Genomic DNA, 24,049 nt, shown 5'->3' on the forward strand with positions numbered 1-24,049 from the left:
GGTAGTAGAGAAGAGGCCTGAAGTCACACACTTAATGTGTTGTGAATGTATTGTAATGTTTTTTAAATTGTTTAACTGCCTTAATTTTGCTGGACCCCAGGAATTTGCCTTTCGAGTAAATCTTTGATGAAGGGACTTATCATACAGAATAGCAAATGTTGTTCTATAATCTTCATGTCGCCTTAGGCATTCTGTCCCTTCTTCAGTCACCACACTCGCTTCAACATTCAAATGAATAAAGAAATTCCCCATAACTGACAAACAGTGTACATGCAAACTTCATTAAAACAAACCTGATTTTCAAGAATAAGAACCCGGCCAACCGCCTTCTCATCCCCACCCACACTCTACTTTCCTTCCTTCTCGGCACCCACGTCTAACTTACTGTAATTTTCATCTGTTTCTTTTTCCCGGGACAAAACAAATTAGGAAGCAAATGAGGAGGGAGGAGGGAGGAGAAATGGGTGATGAGGCATAACAGAGGAAAGGGGAGGAAGAGACAGGGCGAGCCAACAGATGACACGCAGAAGAGAAGGAGAGAGAGATTGGGCCTACGTGATCAAGAAAAAAAGTCTCAGAAAACAAGGGCTGAAAATAAAACGTGAACGAGAAAAAGTTGGCCTTTTTTCGTCCTAGGTAAAGCCAGGAGTTTTTCCTGACCACATGACCTGACCAGAAAATACACAAGGCCCTAATCATATGTTATGATGTTCCAAATGACCAGGCAAAGAAGAACGTACATTCATATTTGTCTTCATCTACACGTCACAACTATATTGATGGGAGATTTCAGCTTTGTTTTCGTGCTGACATCAGTCTTCCTCCTACATTCTAATCTATACCTCTAAACAGTGTTTGTTCCAAAGACATCCTCCAGCATTGTTTGCCTGACCGAGTTAATTGCAGAATCCAGGCAATCAAAAGTGCATGAATCAGCAGCAACAACGACACAGATGCGAGAGCAGCAAGATACAATATTCTGTGGTAAATCCAGGATGGCAAAGAAAGACCGCTTGGAGAACAAAACATCCAAGAGGAACAAATGAGGTCAGTACAATACAAGCTGTGTCAGCGGATAGCAAACGTCAGCTCAACGACTTCAATCAATAGTTAATATACACTGTGTAAACATGGAATATTGAGGGAAAATGTGTGTTTTTACCATACAAGGCAGATAGACAAGTCATTTTGTAGACTAATCCATTATATTTGAGGGAACAACAGTCAGTGTTTTTACCATACAAGATAAATCGATTATATTTTGTTGACCAATTCATTATATTTCACGATATAAGGCTGATTAGATTGGTTTGTTGCGACAATAGAAAGTGATGTGTTTTTTTTACTTTAACACCATCATACAAATGTATATCCCTACATGGTAGAACTCCTGCTGCCTTGTAAAACACCTGGTAGTAACACTGGATAATAATACTCTACATTGAGTGCTCTATGCTAAGTGTACAAATCATTAAGAACACCTTCCTAATATTGAATCGCAATATTAGGAAGGTGTCCTTTTGCCCTCAGAACAGCCTCAATTCGTCGGGGCATGTACTCTACAAGGTGTCGGAAGCATTCCACAGGGATGCTGGCCCATGTTGGCTAGATGTCCTTTGGGTGGTAGACCATTCTTGATACACACGGGAAACTGTTGAGCATGAAAAACCCAGCCGCGCTTGCAATTCTTTACACAAACCGGTGAGCCTGGCACCTACTATTATTTAGTCTTGCCCATTCACCCTCAGAATGGCACACACACACACAATCCATGTCTCAATTGTCTCAAGGCTTAAAAATCCTTCTTTAACCTGTCTCCTCCCCGTCATCTACACCACGTGTCAATCTCATGCTTGTGCTTCTATTTGGAGAGAGATTCCCTGTGGCTCAGTTGGTAGAGCATGGTGTTTGCAACGCCAGCATGGTGTGTGCAATGCCAGGGTTGTGGGTTCGATTCCCACGGGGGGCCAGTACAAAAAAAAATGTATGCATTCACTACTGTAAGTCGCTCTGGATAAGAGCGTCTGCTAAATGACTAAAATGTAAATGTATTTCCGACAGTGCAGTAATATCTAACGAGTAATCTAACAATTTCACAACAACTACCTTATACACACAAGTGTAAAGGGATGAATAATAATATTTAGATATATATGGATGAGCGATGGCCGTGCGGCATAGGCAAGATGCAGTAGATGGTATAGAATACAGTATATTCATATGAGATGAGTAATGTAGGGTATGGTGACATTGTTTAAAGTGACTAGTGATACATTTATTACATCTAATTATTAAAGTGGCTAGAGATTTCAGTCTGTTGGCAGCAGCCACTCAATGTTAGTGATGGCTGTTTAGCAGTCTGATGGCCTTGAGATAGAAGCTGTTTTTCAATCTCTCGGTCCCAGCTTTGTTGCACCTGTACTGACCTCGACCTTCGGGATGATAGCGGAGTGAACAGGCAGTGGCTCGGGTGGTTGTTGTCCTTGATGATCTTTTTGGCCTTCCTGTGACATCGGGTGGTGTAGGTGTCCTGGAGGGCAGGTAGTGTGCCCCCGGTGATGTGTTGTGCAGACCTTACTACCCTCTGGAGAGCCTTACGGTTGTGGGTGGATCAGTTGCCGTACCAGGCTGTGATACAGTCCGACAGGATTCTCTCGATTGTGCATCTGTAAAGGTTTCTGAGTGTTTTCGGTGACAAGCCAAATTTCTTCAGCCTCCTGTGGTGGAAGAGGCGCTGAAGAGGCGCTGTCTAAAATTAGAACAAGAAGTCATTAAAATGGGTAAAACAAGAAAAAGGGTGAGAGAAAGAGGGACTTTTTCCTCACAATGTTAGGAGCATCTTTCCAGCAAAGAATCATGGTAAGGACTGCATCCAGCTCTCTGCTTCCATCCAAGCAGATTGGAAGAGGGAAATGGAGGATCGGGCACGAGGCAGTTCAAAGGGGTGAGAAAAGCCTGCTTGGATGTTTGGCAGTGGAGTTAATGCACTAAGTCACACAGCAATGGAGGGCTTTGCCCCTGCATCTCTTCAAAGAAAAAGACAGGAAGAGCTGTGTGTGTATGTGGATGGAATATACAGTGTGTGTACTGCACTGTGCATTCGAAAAGTGTTGAGACCCCTTGACTTTTTTTTACGTTATGTTACAGCTTTATTCTAAAATGGATTAAATATCAAACTACACACAATAGCCCATAATAAATATAAACTGAAATATCACATTTATGTAAGTATTTAGACCCTTTACTCAGTACTTTGTTGAAGCACCTTTGGCTGCGATTACAGCCTTGAGTCTTGGGTATGACGTTACAAGCTTGGCACACTTGTATTTGGGGAGTTTCTCCCATTCTTCTCTGCAGATCCTCTCAAGCTCTGTCAGGTTGAATGGGAAGCATCGCTGCACAGCTATTGTTTAGTCTCTCCAGAGATGTTAGTTCGGGTTCAAGTCCGGGCTCTGGCGGGGCCACTCAAGGACATTCAGAAACTTGTCCCGAACCCACTCCTGCTTTGTCTTGGCTGTGTGCTTAGGGTCGTTGTCCTGTTGGAAGGTGAACCTTCGCCCCAGTCTGAGGTCCTGAGCACTCTGGAGCAGGTTTTTAATCATGGTATCTCTGTACTTTGCCCCGCTCATGTTTCCCTTGACCCTGACTAGTCTCCCAGTCCCTGCCGCTGAAAAACATCCCCACAGCATGATGCTGCCCCTACCATGCTTCACCGTAGGGGTGGGGCCTGGTTTCCTCCAGACGTAACGCTTGGCATTCAGGTCAAAGAGTTCAATCTTTGTTTCATCAGACGAGAGAATCTTGTTTTTCATGGTTTGAGAGTCCTTTAGCAGCCTTTTGACAAACTCCATGCAGGCTGTCATGTGCCTTTTACTGAGGAGTGGCTTCCCTCTGGCCACTCTACCATAAAGGCCTGATTGGTGGAGTGCTGCAGAGATGGTTGTCCTTCTGGAAGGTTCTCCCATTTCCACAGAGGAACTCTGGAGCTCTGTCAGAGTGACCATCGGGTTCTTGGTCACCTCCCTGACTAAGACCCTTATCCCACGATTGCTCAGTATGGACCGGGCGGCCAGCTCTAGGAAGAGTCTTGGTGGTTCCAAGCTTCTTCCATTTAAGAATGATGGAGGCCACTGTGCTCTTGGGGACCTTCAATGCTGCAGACATTTTTTAGTACCCTTCCCCAGATCTGTGCCTCAACACAATCCTGTCTCAAAGCTCTACGGACAATTCCTTCGACCTCATGGCTTGGTTTTTGCTCTGACATGCACTGTCAACTGTGGGACCTTATATCGACAGGTATGTGCCTTTCCAAATCATGTCCAATCAATAGAATTTTCCACAGGTGGACTTCAATCAAGTTTTAGAAACATCTGAAGGATGATCAATGGAAACAAGATGCACCTGAGCCCATTTGAGTCTCATAGCAAAGGGTCTGAATACTCATGTTAATAAGGTATTTCTGTTTTTTACATTTTATACATTTGCTAAAATTTCTAAAAAACAGTTTTCACTTTGTCATTATGGGGTATTGTGTGTAGATTGATGAGGAAAACAATTAATTTAATCAATTTTAGAATAAGGCTGTAACGTAACAAAATGTGGAAAAAGGGAATGGGTTTCAATACCTTTGCAAATGCACTGTGTGTGTGTGTGTGTGTGTGTGTGTGTGTGTGTGTGTGTGTGTGTGTGTGTGTGTGTGTGTGTGTGTGTGTGTGTGTGTGTGTGTGTGTGTGTGTGTGTGTGTGTGTGTGTGTGAGTGATTGGTTTCACTATGAATAGTGTGCAGACATGTTCTCTGTTCTATATTATTTACTCCGAGTATCAGTGGGATTAGTAAAGTCTGTTTATTATTCTATGCACTTGTGGTTTGCATGGATAATTGTACATTAAGTGGATTAGCATGCAGTGGGAAATCCCTAATGGGAATTAGCTACTTTGCTTTGAACACACGCAAATCATCATGCACTGTAGTACCCATCCACTTCTGCAACATCAGCATATTTCAAATTGTTGAAATCAGTGCTGTTATTCATGTTAATAAATAGTATAGAGAGTTTTAATGAAAGTGACATTTGTTATGTTTCGGTTCTGCAGTTCCTTGTGTGATAGTCATATTTGATGTGGTAAGTCTCTGTTAGGTTGTTATTTGACACTCTTCATCATCTAAGGATCTCCAAACTCTTTGAGTTTCCGTTGTTTCTTCTTTCCTAAGCCACTCAGCCGAAAATAAGAGATTCTTTCTTTAATCATGGAGTTTAAAACAATGCCATATGTAAAGTACCTCCTGCAGGCTTTTTTTTATTTTTATGAGAAACTCTGCGGGAAATTTTTAAAAAAAAAAAGTATTCTCCCGGCTTCAATATCACCCAAATCAAAATCCGCCTCGGATAAATTGCAGTGGAATACAAATGAGTGGTTCAGGAGTCAGCGGCAGGGATTTTTAATGAGGACAAAAACCTATCACCACATCTAACCTGCTCCAGTTCATTTGCTGCCTTGGCGTCCCAGTAGAATTCCGGATGAAATTTCAGAGTTTCGTCTCCAGCTCGCTTTGAGCCCTGCAAACGATGGCCGTCCTCCTCCCACATCCCAGAACATTTAAACCCTCACTTTGTCTAAAGAAATACAGTCTAAAGGTCATTTGGAATCAATAAATAAAAGGGAGGAAGATCGCTATAGCATCCCACACACCAAGCTCCGAGCAGCTCTTGAAAAGGCTGGGAACCACAACTTAACATTCATTCGCCTGGAGGTATTCCGTGAGAGTGAGAGAAGAACAACACATCTTCCAAGACCACTCTAACTCCCACTCTGTAGCCATAGCTACATGAGTCACACTGTGCCTGCACAATGCTACTGTACTATATGACTTACTGAAAAGTCCTCTGGCCTTTTAGTCGTTGTTGTGAGATTTCTATAGTCTTTGGGAAAGTCTACCACCAATGTTTATTGCATTGGGATGTTGAGCCCTCAAGGATTTAAAAGACCGGGATTCTATTCGATTAAGTTGATATTTCTCCTCCGAACTTTTCACCTCTCAGAGTTTGCAGATATCATCCTTGAGAAATTATTATAACACGTCGGTGACAAGACAATGGATGTGGAGTGAATATTTGAATAGGTGTAATGTATCCTAAACCCATTACAACAATGCCAGGGATAAACATTGTGTACAGTAGAACACACTCCCAAGGAGACCATGAATAGGAGATTACATCAATATAACTCAATTCCATGTTTTTATGAGCCTCTCCCTCTCCGTCTGAACAAAGTGACCTCTATTAGGTTTGCAGACCCTTTATTGTCCCCTCACAACAAATCCTGGCCTGCTGTGTTTTGGTTTCCAATGAGGGTGTGTTGGGATTTTGCGGTTGGGTTACACGGCCTTGTTGTGTTTGTCTGTTTTTGTGCGCACACACACACACACACACACACACACACACACACACACACACACATCCTTTATCCGGGCCTATCTGCGTCTCCAGCCTCCTGGAGCACTCGAGCTCGTTACGTCATCCTAAGGGGAGTTATCTGTGCCCGATCTGCACTCTCAAAGGCTGTTTTGTCTTCCATCTGCCTAGAACTCCCTGAACCCTGGGATTACCTTCCCAGCCGTGGGTATTTGTTTACCGCCGCCCTAATTTACCGTGGCCTTTATCACAGTTGCCTGCCGATGCGGGGAGGAAGTGCTGCTTCACAAACAGCTCATCTGTATACCAGGGGAACCATAGCAATCCTTCAGGTAATCCAGCTATTCTCAACCAACCAGAGGTGCCCTGTCTGGAGTTGGTTCGTTTAGCTTCCGAGGGGGGCTCCCGAGTGGCGCAGCGGTCTAAGGCACTGCATCTCCGTGCTAGAGGTGTCACTTCAGACATCCTTGTTCGATTCCAGGCTGTATCACAACCGACCGTGATTGGCACAATTGGCCCAGCATCGTCCGGGTTTGGCCAGTGTAGCCTGTCATTGTAAATAATAATTTGTTCTTAACTGACTTGCCTAGTTAAATAAGGATTCAATAAAATAAATCTCATGTAACACCATGTAGGAAAAGTGGGTCAGATTAGGTATAAATTACAACAGCAATTAATTGGTGATTAAATGAAATGGAATTGCCAGCAAGTGATTGCCACAAATAGCACGAGGGGCACAATTACTTTCAAAAGTAAATGAAGGTGTCCCTATGGCCCTAAAGGTGGCTGGTGTTGGGGGCCTAAAGGAGGCTTTGTCTCAACGGCACACTATACCCTATTTACACTACTGAGCTGAGCCGAACCAAGCTGAGCTCTATTGAGCTGGCCTGGTTACAGATCCACACATCCATAATTTATGGAACCAAGCTGGAAAAGACCATGAGAAGAGGAAATATCTGAGCCAGTAAAGTATGGTTCAGGTTGGCACGATAGTGTGAATCAGGAAAATGCGAGAAAAAAACGAACAACAAATTTGCCAGCACGGTATGGTTCAGTTTGGACTCGGCACTATAGTATGAAAGGGTAATACTGAGGTTGGCTAACCCCCAGGATTCTGGCCCAGCTCCCAGCCGGTCCCTCTCATTGGTCATGTTAAATTACCACCCCCTGTCCCCCCTAAACTAATTGGCCATAAAAAACGAGGATGGCCCCTTCACCCAGCCTGAGTGTTGTTCCACAAAATGGCAGCTGTGTAAATTACGAGGCATGGTATGACTCCTCGAGAGCGATTTGGAGCTATTAATCTTTGTCATTAGTCAGTCTCACACAAACCAAAGTGCACTATCTTTTTCGGCTCTGCACATTTATAGTTTTAAAGAAATTATTTTATATTTTTGTGAAAATCATGAAATGTATTATGTCTGATCAACCTATAGGCCTACACTTTCACTGACTCCTGAACCAGCAATTTGTGCTGTGTAAACGTTACCGTAGGGCACTCACATTTGGTTACTGTGATTTTGTTGGCACACTAAAGCAACACTTGTTCTTGGCCACAGCTTCAACCTCTACTAAAGGAAATAACATCAAACTAGTTATTTCAAGACAGTGGTGACAGATTATAATCATTCCTTGCAATATAATATATGTAAAATATATATATATAATTATTGCGCAAAGTTTTCGATATTTTTACTCGTGCTTTAAATTCTTCGGCGAGAGCGCTCCAGTTGTGAATGGGTGCATTCGAAGCACCGCCTCTTCCGGTCCCAAGGATAGACCAATGAGAAAAGCGTATACACACTGATGGGACGTCAAATCTGCTGCCATCGTGTCGGGATTGGAACATTTACAGAGTAAGAATCGGAACAATTGAGCGTTTTGGTAATTGGACACTAGGATCAAGGAATCCCATATCGGTAACAATTTCAATGTATTTGCGAAGTCACATTGTAACCGTACGTACTGTTTGAGATCGTTGCGTCCGTTTCTTCGTTTATATCAGGCCCTATTCTCCGATGAGATATTTTTTTTGTTGGCGTGTATGAGGTCTGTCGGGAGATTAAAACATTAGAGAAATGCAGGGATTTGTGAGGCTACATTTGCACTGATGAACCGCTCTGGTTCGACTAAGCTTTATTCGTTCGTTTATGGAACCATGGAGTGAAATATCGCCGTAGAAAACGCGAGGAACAAGACGACTTCTACTCCGAGACCTCTGGATCTAAACCCCGCCACACCGACTGCTTTAAATCCCAGCCGGCGTGTTAACGACTTTACATCTCAAACGTGGGATGCCTTTTCCCCCCCTGTGTTGGCCAAGGCAGGGAATCTGATGAACCCCTGCCGCTACTCTCGCAGGGTAAAGAGCTAATAAAAAGCTTCGGGGCACCTCTGAACTGGGCGCAGTTTAGCATTTTGAATACAGCTTGGCTGCGTGAGGGAGGGAGCGAGAGGGTCAGAGAGCGTAGGATATCTGATCGTTTTTAACTTGGTCGAGGGAGTGAAATGGTCAAACGAGCAAGACGGGGGAGAAAACGCATTTAAAAATCGCCCACATGCTCTGGATCAATCGCTGGATTGGGGCACGGAACACGAAGAAGTGGGAAGACACGAGTTTGAAATCTTTGCGGGCTGGAAGATGGCAGAGGGGTGTAGTTGGAGGTGGTGAGAGCCTAACTTCTGGCCACTTCGAATTTATTTGTAAACAACTTGCCCCTATTCGTAGGACACATGCAGGCCAAAAAACGATATTTAATCCTGCTCTCCGCCGGTACATGTCTAGTTCTGCTGTTCTACTTTGGAGGTGTGCAACTTCCAGCTTCGGGCAGGAACCGGCATGACCGTAGCCACAATGGATATCGCCCCGACCAGCCGTGGCCACACTTCTCGGACCCTTTACAACAGTTCCTACTCTGGGATCAACCGGACACCGAGGAATACAACAGTCACATATCGCCAAGGCAAAAGAGGGACGTTAACACAAGCGTGTACAAAGGCAAAAGATGTCGCATGGATTCGTGCTTTGATTTCTCAGCGTGCAAAAAGAACGATTTCAAAGTGTACGTCTACCCCCAGCAGAAGGGGGAGAAAATCTCAGAAAGTTACCAGAATATTTTGTCGATTGTTGAGGGATCCAGGTTCTACACCACTGACCCGGGTCAAGCTTGTCTATTCATCCTGAGCCTGGACACCCTGGACCGGGACTCGCTGTCTCCGCAGTACGTGCACAATCTCAATACCAAGGTCCAGAACCTTCATCTCTGGAACAACGGCAGAAACCACCTCATATTTAACTTGTACTCTGGGACATGGCCGGACTACACGGAAGACCTAGGTTTCGACATAGGCCAGGCCATGTTGGCTAAGGCCAGCATCAGTACCGAGATCTTCAGGCCCAACTTTGACGTGTCCATCCCGCTGTTCTCCAAGGAGCACCCTAGGACCGGAGGGGACAGGGGTTACCTAAAGTACAACTCCATTCCACCTTTCAGGAAATACATGCTTGTGTTTAAGGGGAAGCGATACCTTACAGGTATAGGGTCAGATACGAGGAATGCCTTATATCATGTCCATAACCAGGAGGATGTGGTGCTCCTCACCACCTGCAAACACGGAAAGGATTGGCAGAAACACAAGGACGCACGCTGCGAAAAGGACAACGCAGAATATGACAAGTAAGTTCTGATGCGTTGACAGATTAAAACGCTCTTATAAGTGTGGTGCCGGTCATATTACCACTGTGTAAACGAAAAGTGACCACCTTTGGTCTCCATAACAGAGTTTACATTGGGTGTCCTTTAACCATTCCAAAACTGTGCATCCTTGAGGGTCTCCGCGGCATGGTGTGTGTTTTGTGAGCAGATTGTGAAGTCATTTTATTGCCATACAAAGCCATTGACTGAAATGGTTTATGATTCTCTTCCTGGCCTACCCCCTAACCTCGCTCCCTTTCAAGCGTGAACAAAAACGTCTCCAGCCAGCCTGTCAATTACCTTTTCCCGGGTTTGCCTAAATCACCCCGGACACCGCCCCCTCTTACACAGGAATTGAACCCACTTCACTGATATTGTAGCCAAACGAGGATATGTACTGAAACGTTTTATTTGCCGTATACTTTAACGGAATAAAGCAATGTGCACTGTGGGAGTGTGTGACCTTGCATCACACTGCTATAAACTCCCATTTTATAATGAATAAGCACAACATTTATTAGGCTTAGACTTATTAGCCAAATCAGTTGGAATAATGTTGTGTATTGCTGTTAATGTAATTAGGCCTGGCCTGGGTAGGCCTGGCCTATATCCCAAATAATTTTCATCATAATGGCCATATTAGTTTGATAGTAGGCTAGGGTTGTGCTTTGTGTATTATCACTGATTGTGGAGACCACAACTCGTAATGATGCCAGTTTAAGTCAAATCACCCGAAGGACAGGCATCCCATTGTAACCATGATAGGAAACTTTGCCATGGAAGTTTACAAGAATCGTAAGCGCGTTGCCAAGTTTACTTCTCCGAGAGTGACACAGGTTTGTTTTAGGCCGCGTTGCCTACTTCTGATTTGAATATGCCTCTAAATCCTCCGTAAACTCAGGCATGTGATAACTCAACAATCCCCCCCTCTCCCCTCATACTTTAGGCCGATGACGTTAGTGTTTAAAAGTTCAGGGAAGTGAGAGATTGGATTAAACAGTACTCCATTGAAGACTAAATATTTCCAGTCACTTGTGAGGAGCCATAACTAGCCCTACATTCCAAATGGCACCCTATTCCCTATGTAGTGCACTACTTTGTTTTGACTAGGGCCTAAAGTACTGCAGGGAATAGGGTGCCAGTTGGGACGCACTCTATATCTATTGGCCTAGTTTGGTCAAAGGGAAATCGAACTTAAACTGAACTAATCATAAACCGAAACTCGCTGGAATGAGAACACACTGCCCTATGACACATCGCCAATTGCAAATATGCTTTAACAACATCCCCACAAGTAAGTGCTTGTCCATTTTGTCATCTGTCTCCCCTTTATCTGCCCTTGCAATCTGCTCTTCTCCCAGAGTGACGCTTTTGGCTCGTGTCACCTATAGAAATGTCATCCATCATCTAAATTCCAGGTAATTTTCTCTCGACTGCTCAGGTTAGCACTGCCATGGCTTGGACTGGTGCGTACTCTATGCGCTGCGTTCACAGCCAGAGAGTCTCTCACAATCAGTGGTGTGTGTGTGTGTGTGTATGTATATATATAAGGTTGAGATGAGGCACCATGTTGACAGTTCCATCGTTTTACAGCTCTATGGACAGAGGAGAGAATATATATCTCCTCTGTCCATAGAGCTGTAAAACGATGGAACTGTCAACATGGTGCCTCATCTCAACCTTTTTCCATTCTTGACCTCTGACCTTTTCAGCCTCTAAGAGGAATGTGGCAGAAGCAGCAGATATTGGTTGGCTTTTAAACACACATTCACACACAGGCAGTGCCTGGTAGCCCCCGGACACTGTTAAAAGAAGGATTTTTAAGCCTTGACAATTGAGACATGGATTGTCGTAGTGTGCCATTCAGAGGGTGAATGGGTAAGATAAAATATTTAAGTGCCTTTGAATGGGGTATGGTAGTAGCATTGGCCTGTCTTCATGGATGCCAAGTATTTGACAAGTAAAAATGATACAATTTCTCTTTCGTCTGTTTTTTTCCGAATTTTCGGTCAATTCGCAGGTGGCTGAAAACTCACCGGAGAATTCATCCGAGTGAGGGGAAACAGAACCTCTCTGTCTCAGTATGTGTAGCCCATGTATCTGATGCTGTCTGGAATGAAAGAGTATGACATGTTGCCGCTGTAGCATGCCAGCAAGCATCTGGTCTACTGTGGGTCGTCCTGGTGCAGCAAAACACCCCCCAAGGGAGGCCAGTTTTTTTAGATTTGGCTTCACACCAATCAAACATCATCATTGTCAGACAAATGTGTCTATTTTCTAGTATCCTTTTGTTGATGTCCTGCAGTAGCTGGCTTGCTAAATTGGCCCTTTCCCAAGCCACGGCTGGAGAAGTGAATTTGGACTTGTGGTTTTGACTTAATTCTCTGTACAGGCCAGTGATTCTGATCTTACCATAAATGCATATATTGTGCCACTGGCCTGAGATGATTGAAGTTCAATATGTAGCCTAGAGGTAGGCTTACATTAACTAGCTAGCCAACTTATCTGGTTCATTGTTGCCCATGTGAGGAAATTAGGCTAGCAAACATTTTAGCTAGGTAGCCAATGAAAACAAAGTGTACTGTATGGCAGAGCCCTGGACCGTTTTGCCATCATGCGAGGAGGATGGCATTGGCGTTCAACTAGTCTATAAGTTGGGTGGGTCAATAATTTTTTTACTTGCACAAGCACACACAGACGGACACATCAGTACCATGCACAGCCACATGACAAAATAAAAATTCTGTGTATTAAACTAAGCATATTGCCTTGTTGATTTGATGTTTTAAGTTGAAATGGTGCTGGAATAGCGGAGACGGTGCACCTGTTGTCTTTGCGCTGACTTGTGGTAACTCTGTGGTTCTAAATCCAGTAGTTTTAGCAAACTGTCAAACGTGGACTTGCTTGACCATGCTGCAGGTCACATAACTGTTTGTTACGTGCAGAATTTGCTTGTGGACTTCACCAGACAGATGTTCTCTGGTTTTGTGATGAAACAAACGTATGTGTAGTTGAATTTATTCCGCCACTGACTGTTGTCTTTTTTTTTTTTTTTTGTCACGTCATTATGGCGTCTCACAGTGGCGTCTGAATGAATGGGTTGTAGAGCAAAAAAAACACAATTATCACAACAGGTTGTAATATGGCTTTTCTATTGGCTTGGCTTCCACCAGTGATTTTTACCCACGCACTGCTACGGAGTAGTATGTGCCAGCCACACCAGTTTGTGTCAAGAACTGCAACACTCAACCGTTTCCTGTGTGTATCAAGAATGGTCCACCACCCAAATGACATCCAGCCAACTTGACACAACTGTGGGAAGCATTGGAGCCAACATGGGCCAGCATCCCTGTGGAACGCTTTCGACGCCTTGTAGAGCCCCATGCCCCCGATGAATTGAGGCTGTTCTGAGGGCAAAAGGAGGGGGGGTGCAACTCTGTATTAGGAAGGTGTTCCTAATGTTGGGTGTACTCAGTGTATGTGCTGTTAGATTACTCTGATATAGGCTGTAATGTAAGCTATGAAATCTGGCCCAACTTTCCAACATGCCTCCTCTCTGAGCTTTGCTGCGTATTACTTGTTTCCTCCTCCTTACAAGTTTCCCAGCAGACGGCTAGATCATGATCCCCCATTTAATAGTTAACCAGTTTTGTCGCGGGTATTGACTTTGTACTTTAGCCACTTCACTAGCAGGCCGCCACATCTCAAGGTCACTCCAGGGACTCCTCCACTCAGTTGAATGGGGTGTTTTTATGAGAGCCAGAGTGTTTTTGAGTGTGCACTGCATGTGTAAGAGTTACCCAATGTATGTGTGTATTTATGTGTCTGTGTTCTTTCCTGTATGAAGCCCCCAAGACTGCAATATCAGGCCGAGGGATGGATCGGAGGGATGGTGCATTTTTCATTTTCGCAACTGCGTCATCAGCAGGAATGTTCCCACTTGAGTAAATCCTCTTGAAGAGGAGGGGGGCTGGCCATGCTGCGTTGCGCTCTCTCTCTCTCGTTCGTTCCGTGCTATCAGAATGAAATGGAAACACTGATGTGATTTGGGGCGACGATGGCTTGCTGCCATATTTCCATTTCCTCCTTTACGACGCAGAGCGTGGCATTTTGTTGACACGGTGCCAGAGATGAATTAGCAAACCTGGCCAAGCAAAGACAGCATCCCCCGTCTTATCATGTTTAAAATAGCATTATGAATACCGTTTTCGCATGTCAACGGCAGTTTATTCTCTGGACAGATCTTGGCATGATATTAGAGTGGATGTGGCACTGGAGGTTAACACAGAACATGTCATTTGCTGCATGCCACGGCCTGATACTCGGGGGTGTCATGCTCCCCGGGTCGCCGTTGTTTGTTCTCTCTTGTCAGATTAATACATCATGAATATTTCATCGTCCTCCTCTCACTTAAATAAAGCACTGGGCCATGATCACACCAAAATATGCTAATGACCAGCAGGAAATAAGCGGGGAATGCTAGTTTGCCTTTAATTAGCGCTGTTTGATTATTTCTGTGGACGATGTAGTCTAGTCTACACCAGAGTGGACATTTTTTGATCTCATCTGTCAATCTATTCATCCAATTTCTCCTCGACGTGTTTGTGCCTTTTTTAAATAAAAATAATTTATTTTTTATCTGTGAAGTGTTGTAGTTATTCACACGTCTTGTCGGATACTAGTGAGCCAGTTGTGACCGTTTGAGACAAGCAGACATAGTGTAGCATTAATGACCTCAATCAGAATCTCGGTTGTCGAGGCTTTGTGCTCTATGATCGTTGGCCCCAACTCTGTGTGGGGGTTGCTCCTGATCATGCTGCTATGTCGGTCTGCTTTGCATCTGTGTTTGTGTGTCTGCACATCTCTGGTATTGTGTGTGTGTGTGTGCGGAGCGAGGATGGGTTATGAACTCTTATCTGTGCCTGGCTGAGTGACGAAGGTGAGGCTCTTCTTGGTGGCCCACTGTCACCACGTGGATTACCATGACGACGTGGCTCTTGGCCGGCGGCAGCTGAGAGACCAGGCGGGACCGACCGAGCTGGGCTTTACTGGCTCAGTCCCAGTCCAGCCACCTCCGCTTGGCTAGTGGTGGGGAGGGATTGATCAATCGGGAGTGTTTCACTCCGAATGAAAATCGAGCTGGGCATTAGGGGGCTGCCCCCCGTGGATCATTTGCTTCATTTAAGAGCCTACCGTTTGTCCAAAACCGTAGGAAAATCACGCAGCAGTAATTGAAAGTACAAAATAACAAGGTGGGAAACGAAAGTCATTTTCATTCCCGGACTGTCAGGGAATGCTTGAGCGGCATGAATTAATAAGTGGGAGGGGTACAGCGGTAAAAGCATCTCTTCCCTTCCCCCCCTCCTCCCTCCATCTGCTAAAGTGATGAGTTAGGCAGGTAAAAAAAATATTTGACCATAATTTAACTATGCAAGTCAGTTAAGAACATTCTTATTTTCAATGACGGTCTAGGAACAGTGGGTTAACTGCCTTGTTCAGGGGCAGAACGACAGATTTGTACCTTGTCAGCTCGGGGTAAGTTAACAGGCTAACCGCTCAGTTTAAAGGATACTAAGAAATCAAGCTAAACAGCTGATTTGGCTCTTTGTGAAGTAAATTGAGTGAGACCGGTAAGCTGGCTGGTTCCAGTCGGAAGACCTGGCATTTACATTATGGAAGCCAAATGATTTTTGAGTTCTGACATCTGTCTCGTTTGGTGCGTGAAAGCTTGTTCATCTCGTCTTTTCTCTACTATGTGGCACGGATAGAACCATTCAGAGCATCTCATTCTCTACCTCGCCGGCGATTTGCATGTTTTACTTTTAATTCTCCTCATTTCTTCTGAGGTAATATTTTCCTCAACTCTTTCAGCACCTCTGTTGTTCTTGGTTTTGTGTAGCACTCACGGCCTACATTCTGAACGACAGCCCACTTGTGTTTGTATTTCTCTGGGTATCCGTTGACTGTAATTACTTGGAATTAGATTTAGACTTTAAGAATCCCTCCACAACCGATGAATCCCTGGCTGAGAAGCATGTCGGTCACTGGAAATTATATTCCATAAAGCACTTCCTGTAATCTAATGTTGTTTTTATTGTCTTCTGGGGATCTCCTACTGTTAGGCTGCTCAAACTAGCCCAGTTGGCACGCTTTATGGTCAGTGTGAATAGGCTGTGGTTGCATGCTTGTTATCCTACATGGACTCAATTGGCGCTCTGTGTGTGTGAGAGAGAGGTGGGCTATGGGTGAGGGGGATGGTCATCTCAGGGATTCGTCGCTCTTCCTGAATGACTCTCTGTGACCCACCCGGCGTTTTGAAACCCATGACCGACCCATCTCGTCAACGTAGGGAAATAACCATGACCTACTTCTGTCCTGGACACTGGCCAGGAACTGGGGCCGTGGGTAAGTAGATTTCTGTTCCCTGACTGTCCTCCCTCAGGGCGTTACAGCACCAGGGGGGTAGTTTTACAGCACCAGGGGGGTAGTTTTACAGCACCAGGGGGGTAGTTTTACAGCACCAGGGGGGTAGTTTTACAGCACCAGGGGGGTAGTTTTACAGCAGGAAAGGCACATTTGATGGCCCCAGGAGAAATTTACCACCTCCTCATGTCAGTACATCAATAGAACGGCAGATAGTTTACGTCACCGTCTGTCCTCAATACACTGACCCCTTTCACCACCACAAGAGTGAAAACAAATGCGTCTCTCCACTGTATTGATATTCAAATAGTAATTTGTGAAAGGGGGTGCCTTTTTCAAAAAAAAAAAAAAAAGCATTATGTTCCTGATGAATGTTGAAGTGTTTGGTAGAAAGTAGGGGCCTGGTCATCAGTGTTTTACTGAAGTGGTGGCAGAGGGTTGTATGGCTTGTGCTCCTAGCTAGTACTTTATGGGTTAGTTTGACTTCCCCTTTGTGGGTGTGAAGGCTCTGCTGCCCTAGGCGCTTAGAGGGGCCCTTTTGTGTGAAAGTTTGCACTGGTTCTTTAGCCGCCGCCTGTGCCTTGTTGACGACACAGCCCCCCCCCCCTCATATGGCCACCCTACCCCCCCACCCCAAACCCTCCTCTCCTCAAGGCTCTGAGCTCCGACAGTCCAGTCCCACATCCCTCCCCCTTAGGTCTCTCCTCTTAGCCAATCATTACTTGAGGCTGCTCTCTCATGATCCCAACCCCCTCCCCCTTTGAACCCTGGACGCCGGCAACAATGGCTGCTCAGACACACCAGCGACCGCTCATTTGGCGGAATCTCATGACACTTCACGGATCACCAGCCAACCCAACACTGAGGGCGTCGAGAGCTGGGGTGGAGTGGGGGTGGTGGATGTAGTGGGCGGCACCTGGTCTAATGGAGGAGACTCTGTATGCCAAGCATGGATGGGGAGAATATTGTGTTATTTTGGTTATCAGGGCATTTTTTTTTACTTTGCAGTTTGTTTCTGGTGTTTGTCTGTTTATTCATGAGTTCCTACATGGCCTCCTTTTCAGATAAGGGGAATAGGATTGTTTGTAAAGTGCAGCTGGTGGTAGTGTTGGACGAAAGGCACTAGCACCCACTCTCCTGCTCTCTCTCCCCACCCCCTGGAAATGAAATGAGAACGGACTCCAAAACGGGCATTTCTAAATGATTTTAAGCTCTGCAAACTTAATCCGCTATACTTATGGAATCTGCCCTGGCCGTTTACCAATTAGTGCAAACGCAGAAGTAAGCTATAGATGGGCCTTCATGGGAAGGTAATGAAGGCATTTCTTCCATTAGGATTCTGTGTGCAAGTAATTTGAGGTTGCATTTCTGTTGAGTGAGTCAGAGGTGGCCCACAGCCTGAGAGAGGACAGTTTCCCACAATTTAAACTGTGTTTTGTGACGAGGGATTTTGTGGTTTCTCATCTGTCATGATTTATTTATTTAACCATTTAACTAGGCAAGTCAGTTAAGAACAAATTCTTATTTACAATGACGGCCTACTGGGGAACAGTGGGTTAACTGCCTTGTTCAGGGGCAGAATGACAGATTTTCACCTTGTCTGGTAAAATGATGCCGAAGGTCATGGTCGCTTGTACAGTATTTTGAAACTGCATCCTGGTTTGCGGTGTTTAGTCAACCGCATCTTCGGGATCAAAGCGACTTGAGGCCTGTGCTGGGAACCCGGAGCTTGCGCGTCTTACTCCGGGTTAGCTGCTCGGCAGGTGTTATTTCGAGGTTTGAATGTTTATTTCCACAGAAAGTTGTGACACGACAGCACTTTGTTTTCAGAGCTTCTGCTTGCTAGACTCAAAGTTCTCTCTCTCTCTCTCAAGGTGAGAGCAGGAGGGAGGTCGGGGAAGCGACGGTTGTAGAGCCGTAGGCCCAGTGACACCGGAATTTGACGAGCTGTCTTTTTAATTCGGTTTTGAAGAAGCTGCGCGTTTTATCTGGGGGATTAGTGAACCTTTTTAATGTAGCAGCGCACCTTTTTTATGCCGTTAGACCGGTAGCAAAACTGTGACTAACCTCCCGCCTTTCACACAGTGTTTATTCCCCTGAGTCGGTGTCTCGCTCCTTTCATACTATTTTGAATCAAATCCCAAAGTTGTTCATGCATGTTTGCCACCCCTCCACTCGCTTTCTACGTTCACGGGTGTGCTAGTATTTGTAACAATCACGAGTAGGAGCGTGTTTTGTCTATCTCGATGAGTTTTCACTGACGTCTGTTGGCGTGTTTTGTATCATGTCGGTCTGGCTGTTGACCTATGGTTGTGTTTAACCTGTATTTATCAAGGTGTGTGTGTGTGTGTGTGTGTGTGTGTGTGTGTGTGTGTGTAATACAAAAGTCACAAAGTAAAATGCAACCGTTGTACTAATTTTAAGCAATAGTAGTGTGGTCACCTAGATTGTAATTTCAGCGTCGTTTTCATTGGGATGGCGCTGCGCTGAGACAAGCGTGGAGGACTCGTCTAGATAAATACATGTTGTCACTGAATCTCCATTTGGATATTTGGTAACAATTTAGGCTGGGAAAATGTTAGCTGAATTTAAAGTGAGTGCTGAACGACGGTCTATTCTGGTTTGCTCATATTAGCCGATCAGAAAAATTTTGCTAGCATGTTACACAAGTGGATTGTGCGCTTCACTCGCGTAGTAGACTGTCCTACTTCAGACCCAAAGCCTGTGACTTGTCTGATAATCAATCAATGTGATTTTGTTTCACGGAATCTCTGTCTGTATATTTGGTTAATTGATCTCTGGCTGGATAAGTGATAGCTAATTTATTTGTTTGCTCAGCTATCATTGATCAGAACAATTTAGCATGCAATAATGTAGCCTAAATCAAGTGTTTTTATTTGTCTATTGACTCAGATAGTAGCCTTCTAGAGCCTAGGCTATTTTCCTGTTGTCCCAATCCCACTGAAACCCAAAATCCTGAACTCCTAACTTTATTCTGTAATCCATAGGTTGCATCGTCAAAGCACGTCTCACCTATGCATGTCAAAATACCGCTATAACATTTCCCCTGCTTCTCTTCGCTGTCTCGTATTGCTGCCCAAATGAGCGCTTCGGTAGAGAATGTGTTATCAACAAACGGTATGAGAGTAGATATGGATATATATATATTTTTAAACAGAGTTGGTCCCAGTTAAGATGCCTTGATATTTTAACAATTTACTCTCCATTTTCCTGTTATTCATGAGCTGGTCTGCTATCTGTGTAATCAACTCGATTTTTGTCATTTGTTGGAGGTTATCTAGCAAGCTTAGCAACTTTGGTCATTTTGACTTTTGTTTGACTGCCCGATACAAAGTTTGTATGATTCGACAACGCTGTAGCCTTCTCCGGGTGCGCTCTGTGTCGAGACGGCCTACTGCTGAAATGTGCTGAATTGAGGAACATGATAACGCTGGGAATTTATGAACAGCCTGTTTCGCAATTCACAACAATGTCATTGGTAATCAAAGTTACTCTTTCATTACTAAATATCAGTTTCACTTGCTGTGAAATCTTAACATAGTGGAGCAGCCAAGCCGGTGTTGTGTTGAAAATCTCCCCCCTGCCAGAATCTCCCCCCCTCGCGAAAGTATTTGACTCTAGCCACAGAATTAAGGAAATTATGAGGGGGGATTTAGGCAGTCACAAGAACATGGCCTTGCTGAAATCCCCACTGCCCCCTTCTAATTTCCTTAATTTTGTGGCTAGAGTCAAATACTTTCTGTGGCACACACTACTGGTCAACATGAGCTATCAAAATGGTTCAGAAGTGTGCCAGGCATTGCAGTCCCAAGATAGGGGGGGTTCTGGTTCTGGCAGGGGGAGACTTTCGGCACAACACCGGCAAAGTGCCACAGCGACAATCTTGTTTTGGAAGAACCTTAGCGTATTGACCATATCTTGGTTTTAAATGCTTTAAATGAGTACTTCTGATTTTTGCAGTTTTTCCAGGGACTCTCAGGATGAAATATGAATTAGTCCCAGTATTGAACTTGTTCGATTTTATTTATTTATATATATTTTTTACATTCGGGAAAATATTAATCCCTACTGTGTATGGATGGATGTGTGTGTGTGTGTGTGTGTGGCGTAGTCAAAGTATGTGCTGTTGGTGTGTTTCGTTTGGACAGTTGGGTTTGCACTTCCCGTCTGAGTCTGTCCATTGTGTTTGTACTACAGTTAGAGGAGAGGGTATGCTGTGTTGGCAGCCAGTATGTCTACAGTGTGTATCCTCTAAGTTGTGCCAAATCAGCAGTGCGTTCCAGATTTCTCTTCCTCCTGTGGAAGTCCTCTGGCGCTTTGCTTCCCCGGTGTATCTTGTTTGGATGAATGCTGGGGCTGCTTTAACTGTGACCACTCATGTGGAACCCTGGAAGCTACACAAATGAATAATTTATCAGCAGGATATTTATTCATGTATTTTTACTCTCTCCGATTTTGTAGTATACAGTGCCACTGCTCATCCTTTTTGCAGTTAGCCTCGGGTTTTTATATTTATTCAGCGCCATGAACGCTGTGGGGTCTTGTATTATCGCAGACTTAAGAAATGTAATTAGAATTTCATCTTGGATAAGAAACTGATCTTAGCACTGTTTTGGGGAGAGTAAATTTGCTGAGTTAAACGGTCTAAAAAGCAAGGTATACATTATTCGATTCCATTTAAAGAATATGGACTCGGGCTGAGCCCATTTTTATTTTATTTTTTTTATTTTTTTCCCCCTAGTCGACTGGTTGATTGTTTGGCCGATAGGCTGTTGGTTGGCAAGACACCTGTTTTGATTCATGCCTATCTGAGTGGACTAATGCATTGTGGAGGCCATAGGGATGGCACAGTTCATCACTGGAAGATGTGCTACTGAAATTGTATATGGTTATATTATGTAAGAAATCTTATTATGATCATCATCATCATAGTAAGTCATGTCATTATGATTAGTAGGCTTTGTAAAGCAGCCTTGTATAACCATCATCAAGCTGCAGGCCTAAAAGGGCATCCTGTTTATTATTTAATGCCGTAATTGACTTAGGCCTATATTTCAATACTTTTATATAGGCTACTGTATCAATCAATCATTTGTTCATGTCCTCACACAGCATACGAGTCATTCATGATTTGCATTTTTGTTAAATTAAATAAAGTGTCCCAGCAATAATTAGTGTAAACAATAAAAATAACTGTTCCATTTAGGAAATTGCATTCACGAATGAATGCGACTGTTTTTAGTATTTTCTGTAATAAAGGCTTTACCAAAAAAACTAAACTTTACAACAGACTCTCTGGTACGCTTAGAAATGATTTAGTGTTTACATTGTACCAAAAGGTCTGAAAAAGTATATTGTAATCTAACAGCATCTGTTGGCACACATAAAATGCACACAGCGCTTGCTCTTTACTTTACTCATCTCCAGTATTTTCTACTGGTCAAATTTATTCCCACATCTGACTTCCCCTTTACCTCCTGAGCAACCAGTAAACATTCCCCCATTTCAAGTTTATTTTTCATGTCCTCTGCATCATTTTGCTGTCACGTGTGTTTTGGAGTTTGCTATAACCAATTTATTGATGCGATTATGATAGACTACAGGTCAGGCCCTATTGGTAACGTGAATGTGATGCATACATGTCACATAAAGAGAGCAAGAGTTGAGGGAATAGGGTATGTTTTTCCTAAACAAATTAGGGATTTCGGTAACATTTTCTGTGAAATGGCTGGAGCCTAATTATGTTTCAGCTTCAGCAACACGGACAGCGCAATATACACTGATGTTCTGTGGTTAGTCGCTGCAGCAATTAGGAGAGCGAGACAACGGGTGCTAGTCAGTCGCTGTAAAAAAAAAAGAGCCTAGCACAATCAAATTAAGTGCGGTCAGACTCCCTCTAGTCATTTGTGTCTTAATTATTTCAGCAAACAGTGTGCTTAAAGCATCAGACAAGCTTATTGCATATAGTTGATTCGCCCAATCGATTGGTTGAAAGAACAGACTCTCAGTCGAGTAAGATGATATATTTCTTTGGTCGGGACAGCCCTAATATGGACTAAGGCTTGATTTGCCGTTGGCATCTTGGGATGCTGATCACCTTTCAAAAGAAGTCAAGACTTCACAAAGATGCATTCTGTATTTCATATAGCCTACCTATTGGGTTGGTGGTGGACTCAAAGGATATCTAAGGATGGTACCTTATGCCTTCACACAGGCACGTCAGCTTGATTGCAAACAGATCATTTGACTAATTTAAACCACTTTTTTCTTAAATTCTTAATCTTGCCAAAAGATGTGCCATGCCATATTCTCTGAATATTGCCCAGGTGAGGCCCCCCTATCCTATGTAAGAGTTGGTGAGTTCACATTGCCCTTTCTGGGAGCAGGGGTGTGTTTTTGGAACGTTGCTATGTAGAACAAACATGTCTCTGTTGGCTCTTCTTCTTGCCATTTCTATCAATAACATTTGGTTACTGAACGTGGCCCTGGTGAACTCTCCTTGCTCTATAAGGAGGCTGGTTAAGGTCTCGTGAGGAAGCTTAAGCTGGTCACATATTCTGCATTAAGGTCAGTGATAAAGGTCCCTTGTACTTTCAGCACCAGCAGCGCTACACCTTCCCTCCTAATCCCAGAAGAGGATTAGGATCAGCACTGCCTCTTGTTAACTAATCGCTTCAATGTTGCCCAGCTCTCCTGTCCCTTCTGGATTACGGGAGCACTTTCTCGCTCTCTTACTGGTTTGCCAGATATCCCTACTGGCTGAGGCAACGTCGTCTAACCTACATATCGTCGGATTATGTTCATTCGTAGATGCGATAGTCGTGAATGTAGGCCTAACTGACATGCAAGTGTTGATCTTGTAGCCGTCTTCTTCATTTTGAGTTTTGTTAAGAGCTGTATACCTCTTAGTATGTAGCCGAACAGTCTGGGTGTGTGTGTTATGGTTCAGACGTTGTAGAATATAGTTATGATGTGGTGGTGAATGGCGTGTGTTCTGCCCTGGGGCAGATTGCCACCGTCAACCTGCTGGTTAATGATTGACAGGGCTCTACATTTCCTTATCATAGCTGTCCCTGTTCCACTTTCACTCCAGCGCCTTGTTGAGGCCGACTACCCACATCTCCGACACTTATTTTTTTTATCAAGTGACTAGTCCTCACTGAAAAAGGAATAGGTATGTCTATTGCTGGATCGCAGTGTTCTAGCACCTTTTTGAAATAAGGAGATGGAATTAGGTTGGGGACATGGTGAGCTTCAGCCTCCCCGTCGGCAGGCTGTATTCTCTCTTCACATAATGATTCACGCAGGCACACAGCAGGACAGGAAGCCCTTTGTCTTAATCAGAGTGGCACTCTCTCATTACTCTATGGTAATTCATGCTATTACTTACTGCGTTGACACTGCAGGTCTTTGATTGTGAAATTCGTTATCATCCAGCCTTGGGGCCACAGGCTTCCTCAGTGCTGGTTGGTGCTGTGAATGTGAATAAGCCTTTTT

The 24,049-nt window shown here is 44.2% G+C and overlaps 1 protein-coding gene across 1 annotated transcript in view; it reads left to right on the forward strand.

Moving 5' to 3' along the window:
* The first annotated feature begins 8,241 nt into the window (after positions 1 to 8,241).
* The window catches only part of LOC115175999 (exostosin-1b-like), a 112,930-nt gene continuing 97,122 nt past the window's right edge, over positions 8,242 to 24,049 (forward strand). The window contains exon 1 of the mRNA XM_029735707.1: positions 8,242 to 10,090. Within this exon, the coding sequence (XP_029591567.1) occupies positions 9,147 to 10,090 (944 nt within the window). The 5' untranslated portion in view covers positions 8,242 to 9,146. The remainder of the gene's footprint in view (positions 10,091 to 24,049) is intronic.

The sequence above is a fragment of the Salmo trutta genome, chromosome 36 (assembly GCF_901001165.1).
Source record: "Salmo trutta chromosome 36, fSalTru1.1, whole genome shotgun sequence".
NCBI classification, from domain to species: Eukaryota; Metazoa; Chordata; class Actinopteri; order Salmoniformes; family Salmonidae; genus Salmo; species Salmo trutta.